Genomic DNA, 16,654 nt, shown 5'->3' with positions numbered 1-16,654 from the left:
TAAATTTACATTTTACCATGATGAGCAATTTTTGGCTTCACATTAGTTTCTGTATAGCAACCAAGACATCATTAGTAATAATATGTATATATCTGTCATTTTCTATATAATTGAAGACAAAGGACAACAAAATCATGTCTTGTAGCCTTTAATAATAATCAACATATATAGATAGGTTATTACCTTTCTTATAAAAATGAACATAATTCTCATGTTTTGTGTATATACTCTCATTAGGATAGATTTTGATGATTTGATGAAGCAATGCCTGAGGGTAAAGTTTTTACGAGGCGGATCGAGTCGAGTTTAAAAAGTAAATATATATTTACTTAGAATTTTAGTCTAGTTTGAAATCATTTTAAATCAAACTTGTTATGATATCCACTATTATTGACTCACTGACCGTTAGTCTGTCGGGTTTTGACCCACATTCTGTATAGGCGAACTCAAGATGGGGCGCGCAATATGAGTGCGTCTACACATGGTTCAAATCCTGTGTTTACGAACCCACCTCGAGTATATACGTGTTAACTTTAAGGTAGGGTACGTGTCACCATGCACGGAGACATACCTAGCATATTACATCTATGAATAGTGACCGTATCATATAAACACACAGAATTAACTCATATGAAGGAATACACAGAAAAACACTCAACATAAGTAATATTTCGAGTTACGAATTAGTTTGGCTTGAATTATCAATAAGAAATTTCTACAATTTTGGCTTTGGGAAAAGAAATAAATGATTACATACAACACTAAAAATGTTCCCTAGATGGGAATTTGTTGAAAAAAAAAGAACATAAAAGAATGGGGTTGTAACGTAGATGTGTGTGTGTGGTGCTAAATGCTTCCATTGACATAAGTGAAAAGGACAAACCCTAACTATAAAAAAGAAAAGGACTAGAAACCCTAATGAAAACCAAAGACATAAAAGTTGGCCATATTTAATTTAATAAGGATAAAATTGAGAAGATTTTTAAACAATGGGAAATGTACAAGAAAGTAGATAGAAAAAGGAGAGGCTAAAAACCAAGAAGCGTGTACACTAAAATTTATTGCAAAGGATGGTAGTGTAGCGAGAGGATTTGAAATTATTTTGTCTATTTACGTGGATGTCAGTAGATTCATTAAAGCATAAAATTGTAATTTTCTAGAATGAAAGTTAGAAAATTTACGGGAGATCAAAATGGAATTTTATCATATAGAACAAAGGAAGATCGAGGCCTTTGCCTCCCCTTGAATACACCCTTGATAAGGTTGGTTTTGGATCCACTTGTTTATAAGTTAGGCTATTCGTCTACGCCTGAAGGTTCATTTGAAATTTGGGAGGGTTAAGGTAAAAATATTAAGCCCAAAAAATAGGCTTGGGTAAAAAAATTAGGCCCATTTAAAATATGGGTCGAGCTCGGGCTTGAACATTCAAGGCCCAAGTCCAACGTATTTTTAAGTTTATAATATTTTATATTATGTTATTCTTATATATTATGTAATTTAGAAAATATTTAAAAAAAAACCTATACTAAATATATAAGACTACTCTAATGTAAGATTATATAAAAAATTTCAATAAATAAAAAATGTATAAAATTATTAAGTATTAAAATAATATAATATAAATATTTTTTTTTTTAAAATTAAAAAATAATATGGTCAAGCTTAAAATGGACTTGAATTAGTCTTTTGCAAATATGGGCGTGTTTGGACAAAATTTTAAGCCCATATTTCAAGCTGGATAGGGCTTGGACAAACATAAAATTTGTTAATATCATGCTTAGACTGGACCCGAACCTGGTCTATCCCAGCCCAGCCCATAAGCACCTCTAGATCCAATCAATCTGAATTGGGTTAATTTGTGTCTTGCAATTTTGGGTTCTGGTCATATTTTAGTTAGGATCATTTCTGGTTTGAGTCATCTCGGATTCTGAGTTTAAGTATTCAACTTTTCATTATCAAATCGAATTGATCAAATTAGGTTTTTAAACTTAAGTAAAAATTAACATGTTTAAATATCAACTTGTATTTAAAAAAAATTACTTTCACATTCAAAATATATTATTACGAAATCTGTAAGACAGATTAGATTTAACCATATGAACAAAGAAAGACCACAACCTTGGCCTCATCCTTGATCAGGTCAGTTTTGGGTCCTATCAATGTGGTTTGGATTATTTCGTGTTTTACAATTTTGGGTTATTTTAATTAAATAAATTTAGAGTAAACTCTACTTTTTGTTTAAGTTTTTTCCACGGGTTCAAATTTCATCATCCGAAACCACATCAAAATTTACCATCCTAACTTAATCTTTGGAACCTTTAGATCCATATAGAAAAAGATAGTTACGTAATTGACAAAAACACCAGCCAAATTCCAACTCTTTTCTCCCTCAATTATTTCAACAAAAATGTACAAAGGATGAGCATGAATATGACCTAATTGAAATTTTTTAAAATTTATTAGTATATTATAAACAAAAGGGTTTTTATTATTATTAAGGGCTCTTAGCTTTTTGCTCCCATTAGGTAAGGTTTGGTTTGATTGAGAAAAGTACAGCAAAGGAGAGATCATAATATATAAATATTTACTATAATTATTAATTAAAGCAAATGATGTAAACCTCTTTAGATGATTGCCATTTTCCTTTTCTCACAATATTTTATTTTCACTTTGGCTTTAAATTAGTCAACAAACAACAATTCCAATGGATCAAAAATATCTTTTCACAGCTATTCAAATAGGTTGAAACAAATATTCAAAGCAATCATATGAATTCAATATTCACTATAAATATTGTCGACTGAATCTTAATTCGATTAGCATAGATATTATTGTCAATGCAAGAGGATGTGGATTCAAGTGTGCTGATATGTATTATCCTTCTATTTATGGGTTGGGGAGAGACAATGGGTAATTGTGCCAAAAAGAATAGATATGATTAAAACTTATAATGAGATTGTTCAAAAAAAAATAGATATATTAACCGGACTTGTATCAAGATAGTTTGGGTTGAGTCAATTTGAAATCTAATCGCTTCAAATTATTTCGGGTTAGTTTATTTTTGGTTACTTATTGAAATCATTTCAAGTTCAAATTATTCTGGGTACAAGTTGATTTTAGGTATAGTTAAACAAGTTCAATATGTTGACTTTTATGATCAACTTAAGTTAAATCGAGTTTAAAATCTCTAGGTTTAAATTACAATTGATTGAATTTCTAATTGATTTCTATAATCTTTTAGTATCCGATAATCACATTAAATCTCAATTAAATTTAAAATTAAACTAGATTGAACCTTTAAATGAAATAAATCTTTTTCAATATTATTTTTTAATCCACAAAATTCAAATCCAAAACCTAAAAATTCAAACCACATAATAATAATAATAATAATAATAATAAAAGAAGAGAAGATGCTAAATCTCATGAGGGTGGGGGTTGATGTGAAATATGGGGTTATATATAATTATATGCAAAATTGGATGACAGCAAGCAAATGAGTTGAGTGGTGCATTATTTGGCTGCTTCTTTCTGAACCTTCTGACTTGATGACCCCAAACCCTTTATATTTAAAGAGAAAATATCTTCCAACCTTTGATTTTTGATGTACTTTTTTTTTGTATGATTGCCTTTTGCCACGAGGGTTAAAATGAAAATAAATAAATAAGCAAAAACCATCTAATGTTGGACGGTAGCTCAATCCACCGACCTTCATTTGTTCATACCTTAAATATAATTATTATGTATAAAAAAACAACAGTCTTGATTCAAATGGTATGAACATTATTATCAATACAGGAAAATATGAATTCGAGTGTACCAAAGTATATTATCTTTCTATTTATAAATTGTGGAAGGGTATAGCTAGCTCTAAGCATTGTGTCAAAAAAAATTAGATACTATCGGCAGCGATTGATAAACACATGAATTAAAATAGAAGAATCTAATTATGCAATTATAAATATTTCCAAAGTTCTCTTACCCCAAATGCAAAGAAACTTGAAATCTTTGTCACCCTCTTTGGGTTGAGATGAGTTGTAAAACAAATTATATTGTATGTGCACTGTATTGTACAAATCTGTGTGGAGTTTTGTCTTTTTTGTGGTGAAAACCTTTATTTTTTTTAATTTAGTACTCAACTTGTCTTTGTTAATTAAAAAGAAATGTTTAAGTCCTTAATTAAAATAAACTATTAAGAACACAACACAGTTCCAAAAAGAGACAACCTTACTAAATTTGATCACCAATTGTCATTAAGGTTAGGTTGCTTAAAGAACTAAACTAAACTAAACAACAAAATTAATTAAAAGAAAAAGACATAGTATAGTGTTTGGGGTAATTGCATGCAACTATTAAAGGTGTCCATGGTGGGCAATTACATATAAATTTGGTTTTAAAAATTCGGGAATTATGCAGTCATGAGTAGAGAGTAGATTTTGAGCAGATATCAAGGGAGACGAACTATGCCGCCCACACGATAGCTGGAATGATAAAGAATTATCCGGTTGACGCCTAGATTTTTCATACAGCTCCCTCTTTGGTCCTTCACTAGTTAAGGATTAATAACATGTTTGTGCTTTCGATTCCTGCTGCACCCAAAACGAAATCCCAATAACAATAAGTATATATATCATAATTAGTCAACACTAAATTGAATAATTAAACTCAATAATTATTTAAATTTAAACCTCAAATTCATACATTGTAGAGTTGAACTTAAAAACCTATCGTGGGTGAAAATTTTTTTGTATAGAAGTTGAATTGGTAAAGTTAAAAGTCTGAAAATCATAATGTTTTGGGTTCAGATCTCATCATTTGTAGTTTTTTTATTGATTTCGCATAAAATATAAAAAGATAAAAACACCTTCATAACAGTATAATTAATTTTGTGAAATTTTTTTCTTATGAATTATAATAACAAGATAAAACTCAAACGACAAACGCGACTCACCGGCTACAAATGATTGGAGATGGATTGAATTATTAGTCCTGCTGGAGAGCATGGTAAGATGTAGCATTTGCTTTTCCAACAAAGGAGGCAATTGAATAATGTGTTTTGATCCTTTTAAGAATTAGTTGTAAAGCTTTCTTTCTATATCAAGTCTTTTCCATGCTGTCAAGCAACATTAAAAAGAAATTTTGTCTACTTCTTCAGTTCTTGTAAGCCCACAAATGCCAGAAAACCATCCCATTATCATATACCCCTCATGAAATGTATGTGTATTATTATTTTGGGAGTTCTATCTAAAGTATAAATGTCCAAAGAAGCCAATCAAGACATATGAACACACTTTCCACCCTCTTGGTTAAAGCTTGGATTTAAAGCAATAAAGTTTTCAGCTACCTACCATAGTGTCAAATGTCAAGGCTTTAGCTATATTATTTTAGGTCTTATGCGCTAGCTGTGATATGTTATCTGTCGGTTATAAATTACTTTATAATTGAAGAGATAATCGAAATAAAAAAACAATTATAATGCACACAAAAATTTGTAATATAACTCGAAAGCCTTTTTTTACTTATACGAGAGTAATGCATTATGAACTACTGTTTAAGCTTACAATTTCACTCTTAAAAATGAGAAAACAAAAAATTGAGCTTTGAAAGGACTAATGACAAGAACACAAAGGACTAACATGATCAGATGCTCGCACAGAGCAAATAGACGAGAGAAGGAGTCGATCCCAAAGCTCAAGGCTAAGGGATTGACATGTGAAAGGTAAGAATGAGGTAAGCATAAAAGGACATGGGGTGATATCTTCCTATACATGTTCACCTTATTATCTTAACTGTTCTATTTTCTTTGAACCCAAAATTGACTTAAGCATTAGATAACAATTAGAGTATCAACTCCAACACCCTCGTAACTCAAATTCTTATTATCTTGTATTTATACTCGGAGTCAGATTACATTTCGCTTCCACTGTTTAAAAAAAAAGTAACTTAGTTCTTGTACGTTAGATCAAAGAGTGCTTTTGTTAAAAATTTCATCCATTTCTACTACTAAAATTTGTCCTTGTATGACAACATAAGGTACAAGTGACATACCACGTGCAACTATCAAGTTATCTGACGATTACTCCAATTTTTAATGATAAAAATGGATAAAATCTTTAACAAATACCACTAATTTTAACAGTAAAAAAATAAAATAAAAACGATATACAACCAAATTACTACACGTATTAGAGTTTATATCCATGTTAATTACTAATTTTAACATGTATTACACATATCAAACATGCTATGTTAATTACGTTTATATCCAAAATTGACATGTCTAAATGGTTCAATTGTCGCTTAGCTTATTTGGAGTTTTTCAGTCATTGTGCATTAATCATGTACAAATGTTAATTTGCAACTTCAAATACACATTGGCATGCTTTTCAATATCAAGATTCAATAAGTTAATTCTAAAAATGAAAACATCTCAGAAATGGTAAAAATCTTCCATTTTCAGATTAGACATTCTGTTTTTAGTTCTTTTTACAGCTTAAGAGTTCAGTTTGGATAAGTGAGGGAGGCAAAATGAGCAAATTAATGTGAAAAAACTATATGCTGGTACTACCTCAGGTTCCAAGGATGTTGAACCATTACCATCCAGTCTTGCTCTCTGTTGATGTCTCCTTGGATGCTTTCTAGTTAAACCTATCATAATTAGTGGGTTCACTCGACTTAAACGGGCGTTCACCAAGTACTCGGACCAAGTCCTCTTGGTGAAGTATGTCTTTCTCTAGAAGCAATTCTGTAATCTGAGCTACGTGTTCCTTGTGCTCCTCTATCAGCTGCACTGTTCGGTCGTATGCCTTGCCTACCCACTCTCTAACTTCGGAGTCGATGATTGCACCGGTTGTGCTGCTATAAGGCATGGTCATCTCGAATGCATAGTGAGTTCGAGGGAAAGAAAGAAGACCAGCCTTGTCACTGAAACCATAGACTGCTACTTGGGCATAAGTCATCTTGGTTACTTTCTCTAAGTCGTTCTGAGCTCCGGTTGATATCTTCCCCAATAGAACCTAGTCCCCATAAAATATGCATGACATGGTTAAAAATATATCATGCGAAACAGATAAGAATGGCATTGAAATATGTAAAATGTTGGTTTCTTCTTACCACGAAACGAGAGCACTCATCAGGCATAAATACCATCTAGGGTTTCATCTCAATTTGAGATACAAATATATCAGAGACATGCATGAGATATGTAATCCATTGCAGGATATCAAACCAAACCCAAACCCGAAAACATGTTGTACATACTTGCATGAGATACGATTTCAATTTTGATATGTTATACAAACATATCAAACCTGAGTGCCAAACCAAAATGACAACTGAAATGATCTGAACTCATGTATGCTATTAGCATGTTCCTTTCTTGCTTAAGTTCAACCCGAGCTCAAAATATAGACATCAAATTTTGCTTAAATCTGACCTACATTTTAAATGAATTTAAGTTTTTGGTTAATATAATTTATCGAACCTAATATTTTTATCTAAACTTTGGACCCAAAAGTTCAACCTATTATATTGCACTAATTTATAAATCAAGATATAAAAATAACATGAAAAGATGTTTTAAAATTTATATAATATTAAATTATGAATATATAAAAGTTTATATAAATATAATATTTTAAACATATTAATAAAACTAAAATAATATTTTAGTGTGAAGGAGAGATTAATTATTAAGATGAAAAATAGATATATAGTACAATGTACATAGATATATACTATATTGTTTATACCATATTGGGATTTCTCTAATGACTATTAATGGTAATTAAGGGTTAAATTATTTTGTAGAGTCTTATGCGCTAACAGTAATATGTTGAGTTATTTATCAATTATAAGTTAATTTATAATTAAATGGATAACAGAAAGAGAAAATTAATTCTAACGCATACAAGAACTTATTATGTAATTCGAAAGTTTTTTTTACATTTGTAGGTTCTTATACGAGAGCAATTCATTATGAATTAACTGTTTAAGTCGTTATTTAAGTTCAACTCACTTATTAAGCTACAATTTAACTCTTAAGAATGAGAAAGCAAAAAATTGAGCTATCAAAGGACTAATGGCAAGAAGACAAAAGTTTGACGTCTCAAAGGGCTAACACCAAACGAAAGACTAACATGATTAAATCCTCACACAGACCAAATAGACGAAGAGGAGCAGATCCCAAGGCTCAAAACTAAAGGATTGACATGTGAAAGGTAAGAACGAGGTAAGCATAAAAGGACAAGAGGTGATATATTCCTATTCATGTTCACCTTATTATCTTTGAACCCCAAATTGACTTAAACATTAGATGACGATAAGAATATGAACTTCAACACCCTCATAACTCATCCTTTCTACCTTTTGCAGTTGTCGCCATCTTCCAACTCTTTGATCAGCCCAAATCCACATTGATTTAAAAAATTACATTTAGGGTCTGTTTGATTGCCAGTAAAGTATTTTCCGTAAAATGATTTCAGGAAAATGTTTTACTTTTCTGTAAAATGATTTACTGGAAAATATTTTTGGTGTTTGATTGAATCTGTAAAATATTTTTAATTTGTTTGGCGATTTCACGAAATATTTTTGAAAAAATTGTTTTACATATATTGATATATATATTAATAAATTTTATATTTTAAATTATTTTTACATATATTGCAATGATTTATTTATAATAATACTCAATTATTAAGCTACAATATTAATCGTTATAAATTGAAAATTAATATCAAATAAATTATTTGTAATTGTGTTAAAAAAACAAGTATTGAATAATTAAAAAAAACAAATTACTGGAAAATCAATAAACAGAAGCAATTTTCTACCGGAAATGAAGGAAGGAATGAAGGAGGCGATAGAGAGGTGAACACGGAAAATGTCTTACGGAAATTGAAAGGGTAAGACATTTTCCCCAAAATGTAACCCATTTTCCCTTGTTTTGGAGTTCATTTTCCAAATGAAAAATGTTTTCCGCCAATCAAACGCTGAAAAAGTTGGAAATGATTTTCCGGAAAATTAATTCATTGAATCAAACAGACCGTTAATATGCATAACAAAATACGTGATAATATTTCCTTTAATCTAGTTTAATTGGTTGGTTTTCTTAATTTTAAGTTATATTTCAAATTCCTATTATCTTGTATTTATACTAGGAGTTAGATTACATTTGTAGATTAGATCAAATAGTAAACTGATACTTTTGTTAAAAATTTCATCCATTTTTACTACTAAAACTTGTCCCTGTATAACAACACGAGGTACAAGTGACAGAAAACGTGCAACTGCCAAGTTTTTAACCTAAAAATGAATAACATCTTTAACAAAAGAGATTAATTTTAACAGTAAAAAATACATAATACAATCTAATTTTTATTACAAAAACCTTCATAATACTTTTAGCTTCAATCATATGAATGTTGCTCATCTTATTTTATTTGGAGTTTTTCTATCATTGTGCATTAATCATGTACAAATGTTAATATAACAACTACAAATTCTCAAAACAATTTTGGCCTCATAGCAACTTCAAATACATATTAACATACTTTTCAATATCAAGAATCAATAAGTCAATTCTAAAAATGAAAACATCTCAGTAATGGTAAAAATCTTCCATTTTCAGATTAGGCATTCTGTTTTTAGTTCTTTTTACAGCTTAAGAGTTCAGTTTGGACAAGTGGGGGTGGCAAAATGAGCAAATTAATGTGAAAAAAAAAAACCCTTGTATTTTAGAGAATGACTAATATATGTTCAAGAACTATGCTGGTACTACCTCAGGTTCCAAGGGTGTTGAACCATTATCATCGACAGTCTTGCTCTCTGTTGATGTGTCCTTGGATGATTTATCTTCTTCTTGGAACCCTTTCTTAAACCTGTCATAATTAGTGGGTTCACTCGACTTAAATGGGCGTTCACCAAGTACTCGGACCAAGTCCTCTTGGTGAAGGACCTCTTTCTCTAGAAGCAATTCTGCAATCTGAGCTACGTGTTCCTTGTGCTCCTCTATCAGCTGCACTGTTCGGTTGTATGCCTTGCCTACCCACTCTCTAACTTCGGAATCGATGATTGCACCAGTCTTGCTGCTATAAGGCTTGGTCATCTCGAATGCATCGTCCCTTTGAGGGAAAGAAAGAAGACCAACCTTGTCACTGAAACCATAGACTGCTACTTGGGCATAGGTCATCTTGGTTACTTTCTCTAAGTCATTCTGAGCTCCGGTTGATATCTTCCCCAATAGAACCTAGTCTCCATAAAACATGCATGACATGGTTAAAAATATATCATGCGAAACAGATAACGAATGGCACTGAAACATGCAAAATGTTGGTTTCTTCTTACAATGAAACGAGAGCAGTCATCAGGCATAAATACCATCTAAGATTTCATCTCAATTTGAGATACAAACATATCAGAGACATACATGAGATATGTAATCCATTGCAGGATATCAAACCCAAACCCGAAAACATGTTGTACATACTTGCATGAGATACATTGTCAATTTTGATATGTTATACAAACATATCAAACCCGAGTGCCAAACCAAAATGACAACCTGAAATGATCTGAACTCAAAATTATCCAAATAAAAAATGACCAGAGCATGAGACACCCAAACCTCAAATCGCCAGAAGATTTTAAAACCTGTAATGATCTAGACCAGATTGATCAGGTCGAAAACCGACTTGACCCGCCCAATTAACAGGTCTACCTGATACTAAAGGCTTCTGTTTCAACCTAGGAACTATATGTTCAAGCACCAAGGAGGCCTTCGTAATTCAAGTTAGATACAACAAGCGTCTGATATTGCTGAAAGTCAGATTTCTAAGTTCTAAAGTAGTCTTTGTTCACCAGTTCAGGAAGACATTATTGAGATAGCAAAAGATGAGCATTGAGAAAGTGTTCTGAAATCTCACCTGCTCAGCAGCTCGACCACCTAGTGTCATACAAGTCACATCAAAGAGCTGCTCTTTGGTCATCAGAAGATTTTCATTGGGAACATACTGAGCAAATCCCAGTGCTGCAGTACCACGAGGAACAATTGTTACTTTAAGCAATGGTTCTGCATGTTCCAAGAACCAACCAGCAACAGCATGGCCTGATTCATGGTAAGCAACAGTTCGCCTCTCCAACTTGCTTATAACCTGCAAGCCAGAACAAAAATTTTAAATGAGACAAACCTTCATTGCACACTGGAAGCTGGAACTAGTCGGGACAAAAAAAATATATAGATCATAGATCTTTGAGACGCTAAAACTGGAGATAAAACAGAGAACAAAAAGACATTTTATAGCAGAAACCGGATTTTGAAATTTGGAAATTCAAATCACTCATCTACATACATCTCCATACATCTCCAGTACCATAACCAGCCACAGATGATTGAATAGAAATCCCAATAATATAATGCAGTGCCTAAGTAAACAAAACAGGCAGATGATGAGGAACAACATACCTTGTTTTTCTTCTCTAAACCACCTATTACTCTGTCTATAGCTCCCTCAAAATGTTCCATGGTTATCACTGCACTTTCATTCCTTGCAGCAATCAAGGCTGCTTCATTGCAAACATTCGCAATGTCAGCTCCAGCAAAACCTGGGGTTAGAGCAGCAAGCCGCTGAGAGTAATACGATGGCTCATTATCAAGTTTTAGTTTCTTCAAGTATATTTGGAAGATCTGGTCACGACCCTTAATGTCAGGTTTGTCTATTGTAATTTGACGATCAAACCGACCAGGTCTTAGCAGAGCTCTATCTAAAATGTCAGGCCTATTTGTACCAGCAAGCACAACAACTCCAGAAGTTGTTCCAAATCCATCCATTTCTACTAGCAACTGATTAAGTGTACTTTCCCGCTCATCATTGCCACCAGAAAAGCCTCCACGACCCCTTGCTCTACCTATTGCATCAATTTCATCAATGAATACAATACTAGGAGCACACTGCCTAGCCTCTTGAAATAAGCTTCTCACTCTTGACGGCCCAACTCCAACAAACATTTCCATAAAATCGGATCCAGACATAGAGAGGAAAGGCACACCAGATTCACCAGCAGTTGCCTTCGCAAGAAGTGTCTTCCCTGTGCCAGGAGGACCAACAAGAAGTGCACCTCTGGGAATCTTAGCTCCTAATTCTTCATATTTCTTTGGGTTCTTTAAGAAGTGCACAAACTCCATAATTTCTTGCTTTGCCTCATCACATCCAGCAACATCTTTGAAGAAGACCTGAGATAGCAAGAAAACCATTGCAGTAATTATTATGATGGTGACCTTTAAATCTCACTTCATGTATATATGTATGATAACAGCATTGAAAAGTTCAAAAGAAAACACCTAATGATGGTTTACCTTGTCCTTTGCATTCTTGTCCATTTTGGTTATTTGAGCCTTTCCCATATTGAATAGTCCACGACCACCTCGTCCCCCAGGACCACCAACTCCAAAACCACTTTGCATTTTTCTCCCCATAAACCATAAGGACCCTAAGATCAAGAGTGTGGGTCCAAAGCGCATCAACTCTTGGAACCAGTTTACCTCACTTACATAGGTTACAGGAACATGATTATGAGGATCTATCCCCAACGCTTCTTGGGCTTCCTCTAACTTCTCCTCAAAAGATTCAACACTCCCTATGTTAAAGTAGTACTTATATTGACTTGTTTTTGTTCTGGCAGGGGCTCCATTCATTGGAGCTTCTACAGGATCATCAGTGGTCTGACTTGCGTTGCGTGGTGAACTCCTCACATACACTTTTGCAACCGATTTATTTGAAACAACAATTTTGTCCACCATGCCAGGTTCCAGGAGTTTGTTTTTGAACTCTTGGAAACTAATCTGAAGAAAACACCAAACAGCTTAGAGGAAAACTGAAAAGAAAGAACTGGAAATTACAACAGTTACAAGGTAAAAAATGATTAGGATTTGCTTTTCGAATCGGAAAGAAGCTTAAAAATAGCCTGAAGGCATTAAATTTCTTTTTCCCCTGATAGAGGTTCCATGTTTTGCCCAATATATCCCATAAAACACACAAAAGGCAATCGACTTCAACATACAGTTTCTAGTTCTGGTTTCATCCACTTTGTCTACTTGAACTTTAGTTTCTTACATGGGTATGAATAACATTCTTGAACAAGATAAGGGATATGCATAAAGCGATCAGCCTAAGTCCAAAAAATTGCACTAAGACCAACCATGAAGATTATCAGTATATTATATCCTTCAATATAATAACTCATCTAAATTCATGTTTAGTAACTTCATAACAAGAACAATGAAATGATAGCTCAAGTTTAAGCATGCTATAAAAAAAGTTATCATCAAGGTGGCCCCTTGTAACATGCAATAGATCATTTTAAAACCAGTCTATGAAATTTCTAAAGTCATGGGATAATAGCTGCTAACCTCCTGCTGTTCATGAGGACCCGATAACGAAGAATACGTAATACCAACCAACAATAAAGTGGTAACAATATTCTGCACCAACCTTTGAATGTTCTGGGAATTCCCAGGCTCACCAGCACCTGAATCCTCTGGAGAAGAATCACACACATATATAAATATATATTATATAAATACGAAAAGAGCTCGAATTAGTTAACAGCATTTACCAATAAACCTTTTACTGGTCTCAATATTTCAACTAAATCAGACAAAAATACTTCCCCTACTATCAAAGTTCTAATTAACCCCTAATCAGAACTTTAAAAACGTACCTTTGGATCCAGATTTCTGTTCATTAGCCTTAGGAATATCTTTCTTGTTCTTGGGAAAGTAATTTTCATAATCTACAACAATGCAATTAAAAAAATCAATAAAAATGTCAAATATTTATACAAAAAGCATAAAACAGTAACAATTATAAATTAACTCACTTCTTTTCTTAGGCCCTTCACTGCAAAAAAACCGCCTGATCCTAGGGTTTGCAAGAATGGAATCCAAATTCGACAACCGTGTATTGGTACTAAGCTGCTTCCCAACTCCAGCCGGTGCGAAATAACCCCTTACAAGCCCTAACCCTTTATTAACGCGTGAAATGCACGTATTTGTTACAGGACTTGGCACATTCGATTCATATCTTAACAGTTTCCTCGATATAACATTCTACAAAACGAGCATTCATTTCATTATAAAACAATAAAAAATAAAGCATTAGAAAAAACAGGATACAGAGAAGGAGAAGAATATTACTATTCGGAAATTAGAGCGAGAAGAGCGGGAGAGAGAGCGGCCGATTCTGGAGAAAATCATTGTGAAAGTACCAACGATGTTCACATAAACCGATTCAAAAACAAAAAAAGTTAATTAACACTCAAAGGTTGAGTTTTTTTGTTTTGTTTTTATTTTTTATACTTTCTGGGCTCTGTTTGGCTGATGAGAAAATTTCTTTTTTTTTTTCCCCTTTCTTGTAATCTGATTTTGATTTTTTATTGTTGAGGTTGAAGAAGGGAAGAAAATGGGAAAAGTGTGGGATTTTTAACGGAGTCCGGTTATTGAGCTGCTTACTTTTTATGATGAATTTACCTTTTTAGCCTTATTGATTGAAGTGTTAGCTTGGGTGATATCGATTCGGATCGATTTTGAATAAATTGCACTTTCGATTTTACTATTTTAACTAAAATCGAAAAGAATATCGACGATAACTTAATTGAATTTCATTAGTTTTTTTTAAGTTTCACTAATACAAAGATAATACAAATATATTTAAATAACTATAATTAAGGGTGAAGTTGATTTTTTTGAAGGGTTGAATTTGAATTATAAATTTGTTAGAGTTAAAATTTTAATTTCATCATTAATTAATGTAAAATTTTACAATTTTTAATGGATTAAACTATAAACTTTTTTTTTTTTGTTTTTGGAAAGAGCAAAATTTTCCAAAATTTAAGAGGGACTAAAATACAATATAATCATTAAATTAATTTAAAATTTTGCAAGTACTCAAAGGATTAAAGGGACAAATTTTTTTTCTTTGATACAATACTTATAATTATAGCCTCTCGCAAACCCTTAAATAGGAGAATACTGTGCTTTAGAGCACTCGAACCCATGTTCTCCTGGATTGGCAACAATGTCGATGCCAATTGAGCTAGGACTCAACCCAACGAAATTTTAAAATGTTTTGAAAATATAAAAATAAATATTAATCTTGTTTTGAATAATTGTAATTTAACAAGGTTGATTTTGTCATTTTAAGTGAGTTTGAGGGTTTTTTATTTGTGGTAAGAGGCTAATACACAACTCCTTCTTGGGATCCACTAAAAATATAAACCAAATGGGTTTATGGATTTAAAAAAAAAAACACTTTTTTGCCCCATTTCCCTTTTAAACCCATCATTATTTGGGCCATTTTCATGTGCCCATTTATTGGATTATTATTATTAAAAAAAGGTACCAATGAGAAATAATCCTAAAATGTTGGTATCTTTTGTTGTCATTGCATTTAAGGCCATAATTTATTTTTGGGTCAAAATAAAAATTTTGAAGTTTAAGGAAAATAAAAAGAAATTAAGTTAAATATCTCATAATTAAAAGGACTGAAATTGTTATTATACCCTTTAACTAAGGGGCTAAGGACACTGTCTACCCATCTAGCTATGTACTTTATATGATCTATTAACAATAGATATATTAAAATCTAATTGAGTTTGAATTAACCATTTACAAATAACGATTCGTTTAGACAAAATTTAAAACCTATATTTCGAGTTGAGTCTAACTTAAGCAAATACATATAGTACTAATACCATACATAAACTTTACCCAAACCCGACCCGAGTAACCTCTACCTAAAGGTTAATTTAGTTATTTGAAGTGTGGGTTTCAGATTATATTTTTATATTTGTGATTAGACCCACAACTCTTTATTGGGACAAAAAATTGTAAACTACAAACTATTGTTACTTTTAGGTACAATATTCAAGGACTTCGATGAATAGATATCAAAGAATAAAGGCTTATTTGGTTAAAAAAAAACACAAGAGCTTACGTAAATTAGAAATGTTCAAGGGTTGGGCTGAGATAGATTCATATTGCGCTTATGTATGCCATTAGCATGTTCCATTCTTGCCTAAGTTCAACCCGACTTAAAATATAGATATCAAATTTTGCTCGGACCAATATTTTAAGTGAGTTTAATTTTTTGGTTAATACCATTTATCTAACCTAATACTTTTGTTTAAACTTTGGGACCCAAAAGTTCAGCATATTTAATTGCACTCATTTATAAATGAAGATATAAAAATAACAGAAAAATATTTTTAAAATTATATAATATTAAATTACGAATATATTGAAATTTATATAAATATATAATATTTTAAATATATTAATAAATTATAATAATATTTGAGTGTGGAAGAGAGATTAATTATTAAGATAAAAAATAGATATATAGTACAATATACATAGATATATACTATATTGCTTATACCATATTGGGATTTCTCTAATGTCTATTAATGTTAAGGTTTAAATCACTTTTTGGGTTTTGAACTTGGCAATTATTTATATATTAGGGTTTGAAATTTTTTGTCCAAGTTAGTTCTTGAACGTTTCCATATCAGGGCCTAAACTTTTTTTTATTCAAGTTAGTCCCTGGTATTTTCTTAAAAAACCTAAAGTTCAAGCCCCAATGTGGGAACAATTGTCAAG

The 16,654-nt window shown here is 31.9% G+C and overlaps 1 protein-coding gene across 2 annotated transcripts; it reads right to left on the bottom strand.

The window, feature by feature from the left end:
* Window positions 1–6,636: 6,636 nt before the first annotated feature.
* LOC105786495 (ATP-dependent zinc metalloprotease FTSH 10, mitochondrial) lies at window positions 6,637–14,458 on the bottom strand. Of its 2 annotated transcripts, none has more exons than XM_052620766.1 (8): window positions 14,192–14,458; window positions 13,876–14,104; window positions 13,717–13,788; window positions 13,406–13,533; window positions 12,353–12,838; window positions 11,462–12,229; window positions 10,923–11,150; window positions 6,637–7,016 (listed from the first exon to the last, which is right to left on the bottom strand). In XM_052620766.1, the coding sequence occupies exons 1-8, from the start codon at window positions 14,249–14,251 to the stop codon at window positions 6,639–6,641; spliced, it is 2,349 nt and encodes a 782-aa protein (XP_052476726.1). In that variant the 5' UTR covers window positions 14,252–14,458; the 3' UTR covers window positions 6,637–6,638. The 2 variants fall into 2 exon arrangements, with proteins under 2 accessions (XP_052476726.1, XP_012468411.1); XM_012612957.2 differs by lacking the exon at window positions 6,637–7,016 and adding an exon at window positions 9,603–10,246 and having other exon boundaries at window positions 14,192–14,455.
* Window positions 14,459–16,654: the final 2,196 nt, after the last annotated feature.

This window comes from Gossypium raimondii, chromosome 1 (assembly GCF_025698545.1).
Source record: "Gossypium raimondii isolate GPD5lz chromosome 1, ASM2569854v1, whole genome shotgun sequence".
Classification (NCBI taxonomy): Eukaryota; Viridiplantae; Streptophyta; class Magnoliopsida; order Malvales; family Malvaceae; genus Gossypium; species Gossypium raimondii.
The sequence above is the reverse complement of the archived record's forward strand: the minus strand, read 5'-3'. Positions and strand labels throughout refer to the sequence as shown.

Excerpts from the sequence above, each read along its gene's own strand:
- LOC105786495 (XM_012612957.2), bottom strand. The coding sequence starts at position 14,251 with ATGATTTTCTCCAGAATCGGCCGCTCTCTCTCCCGCTCTTCTCGCTCT. Across the intron at positions 13,789-13,875 it reads TGAAGGGCCTAAGAAAAGAA|ATTATGAAAATTACTTTCCC; the intron begins GTGAGTTAATTT and ends GCATTGTTGTAG. Across the intron at positions 11,151-11,461 it reads GTTTAGAGAAGAAAAACAAG|GTTATAAGCAAGTTGGAGAG; the intron begins GTATGTTGTTCC and ends TCTGGCTTGCAG.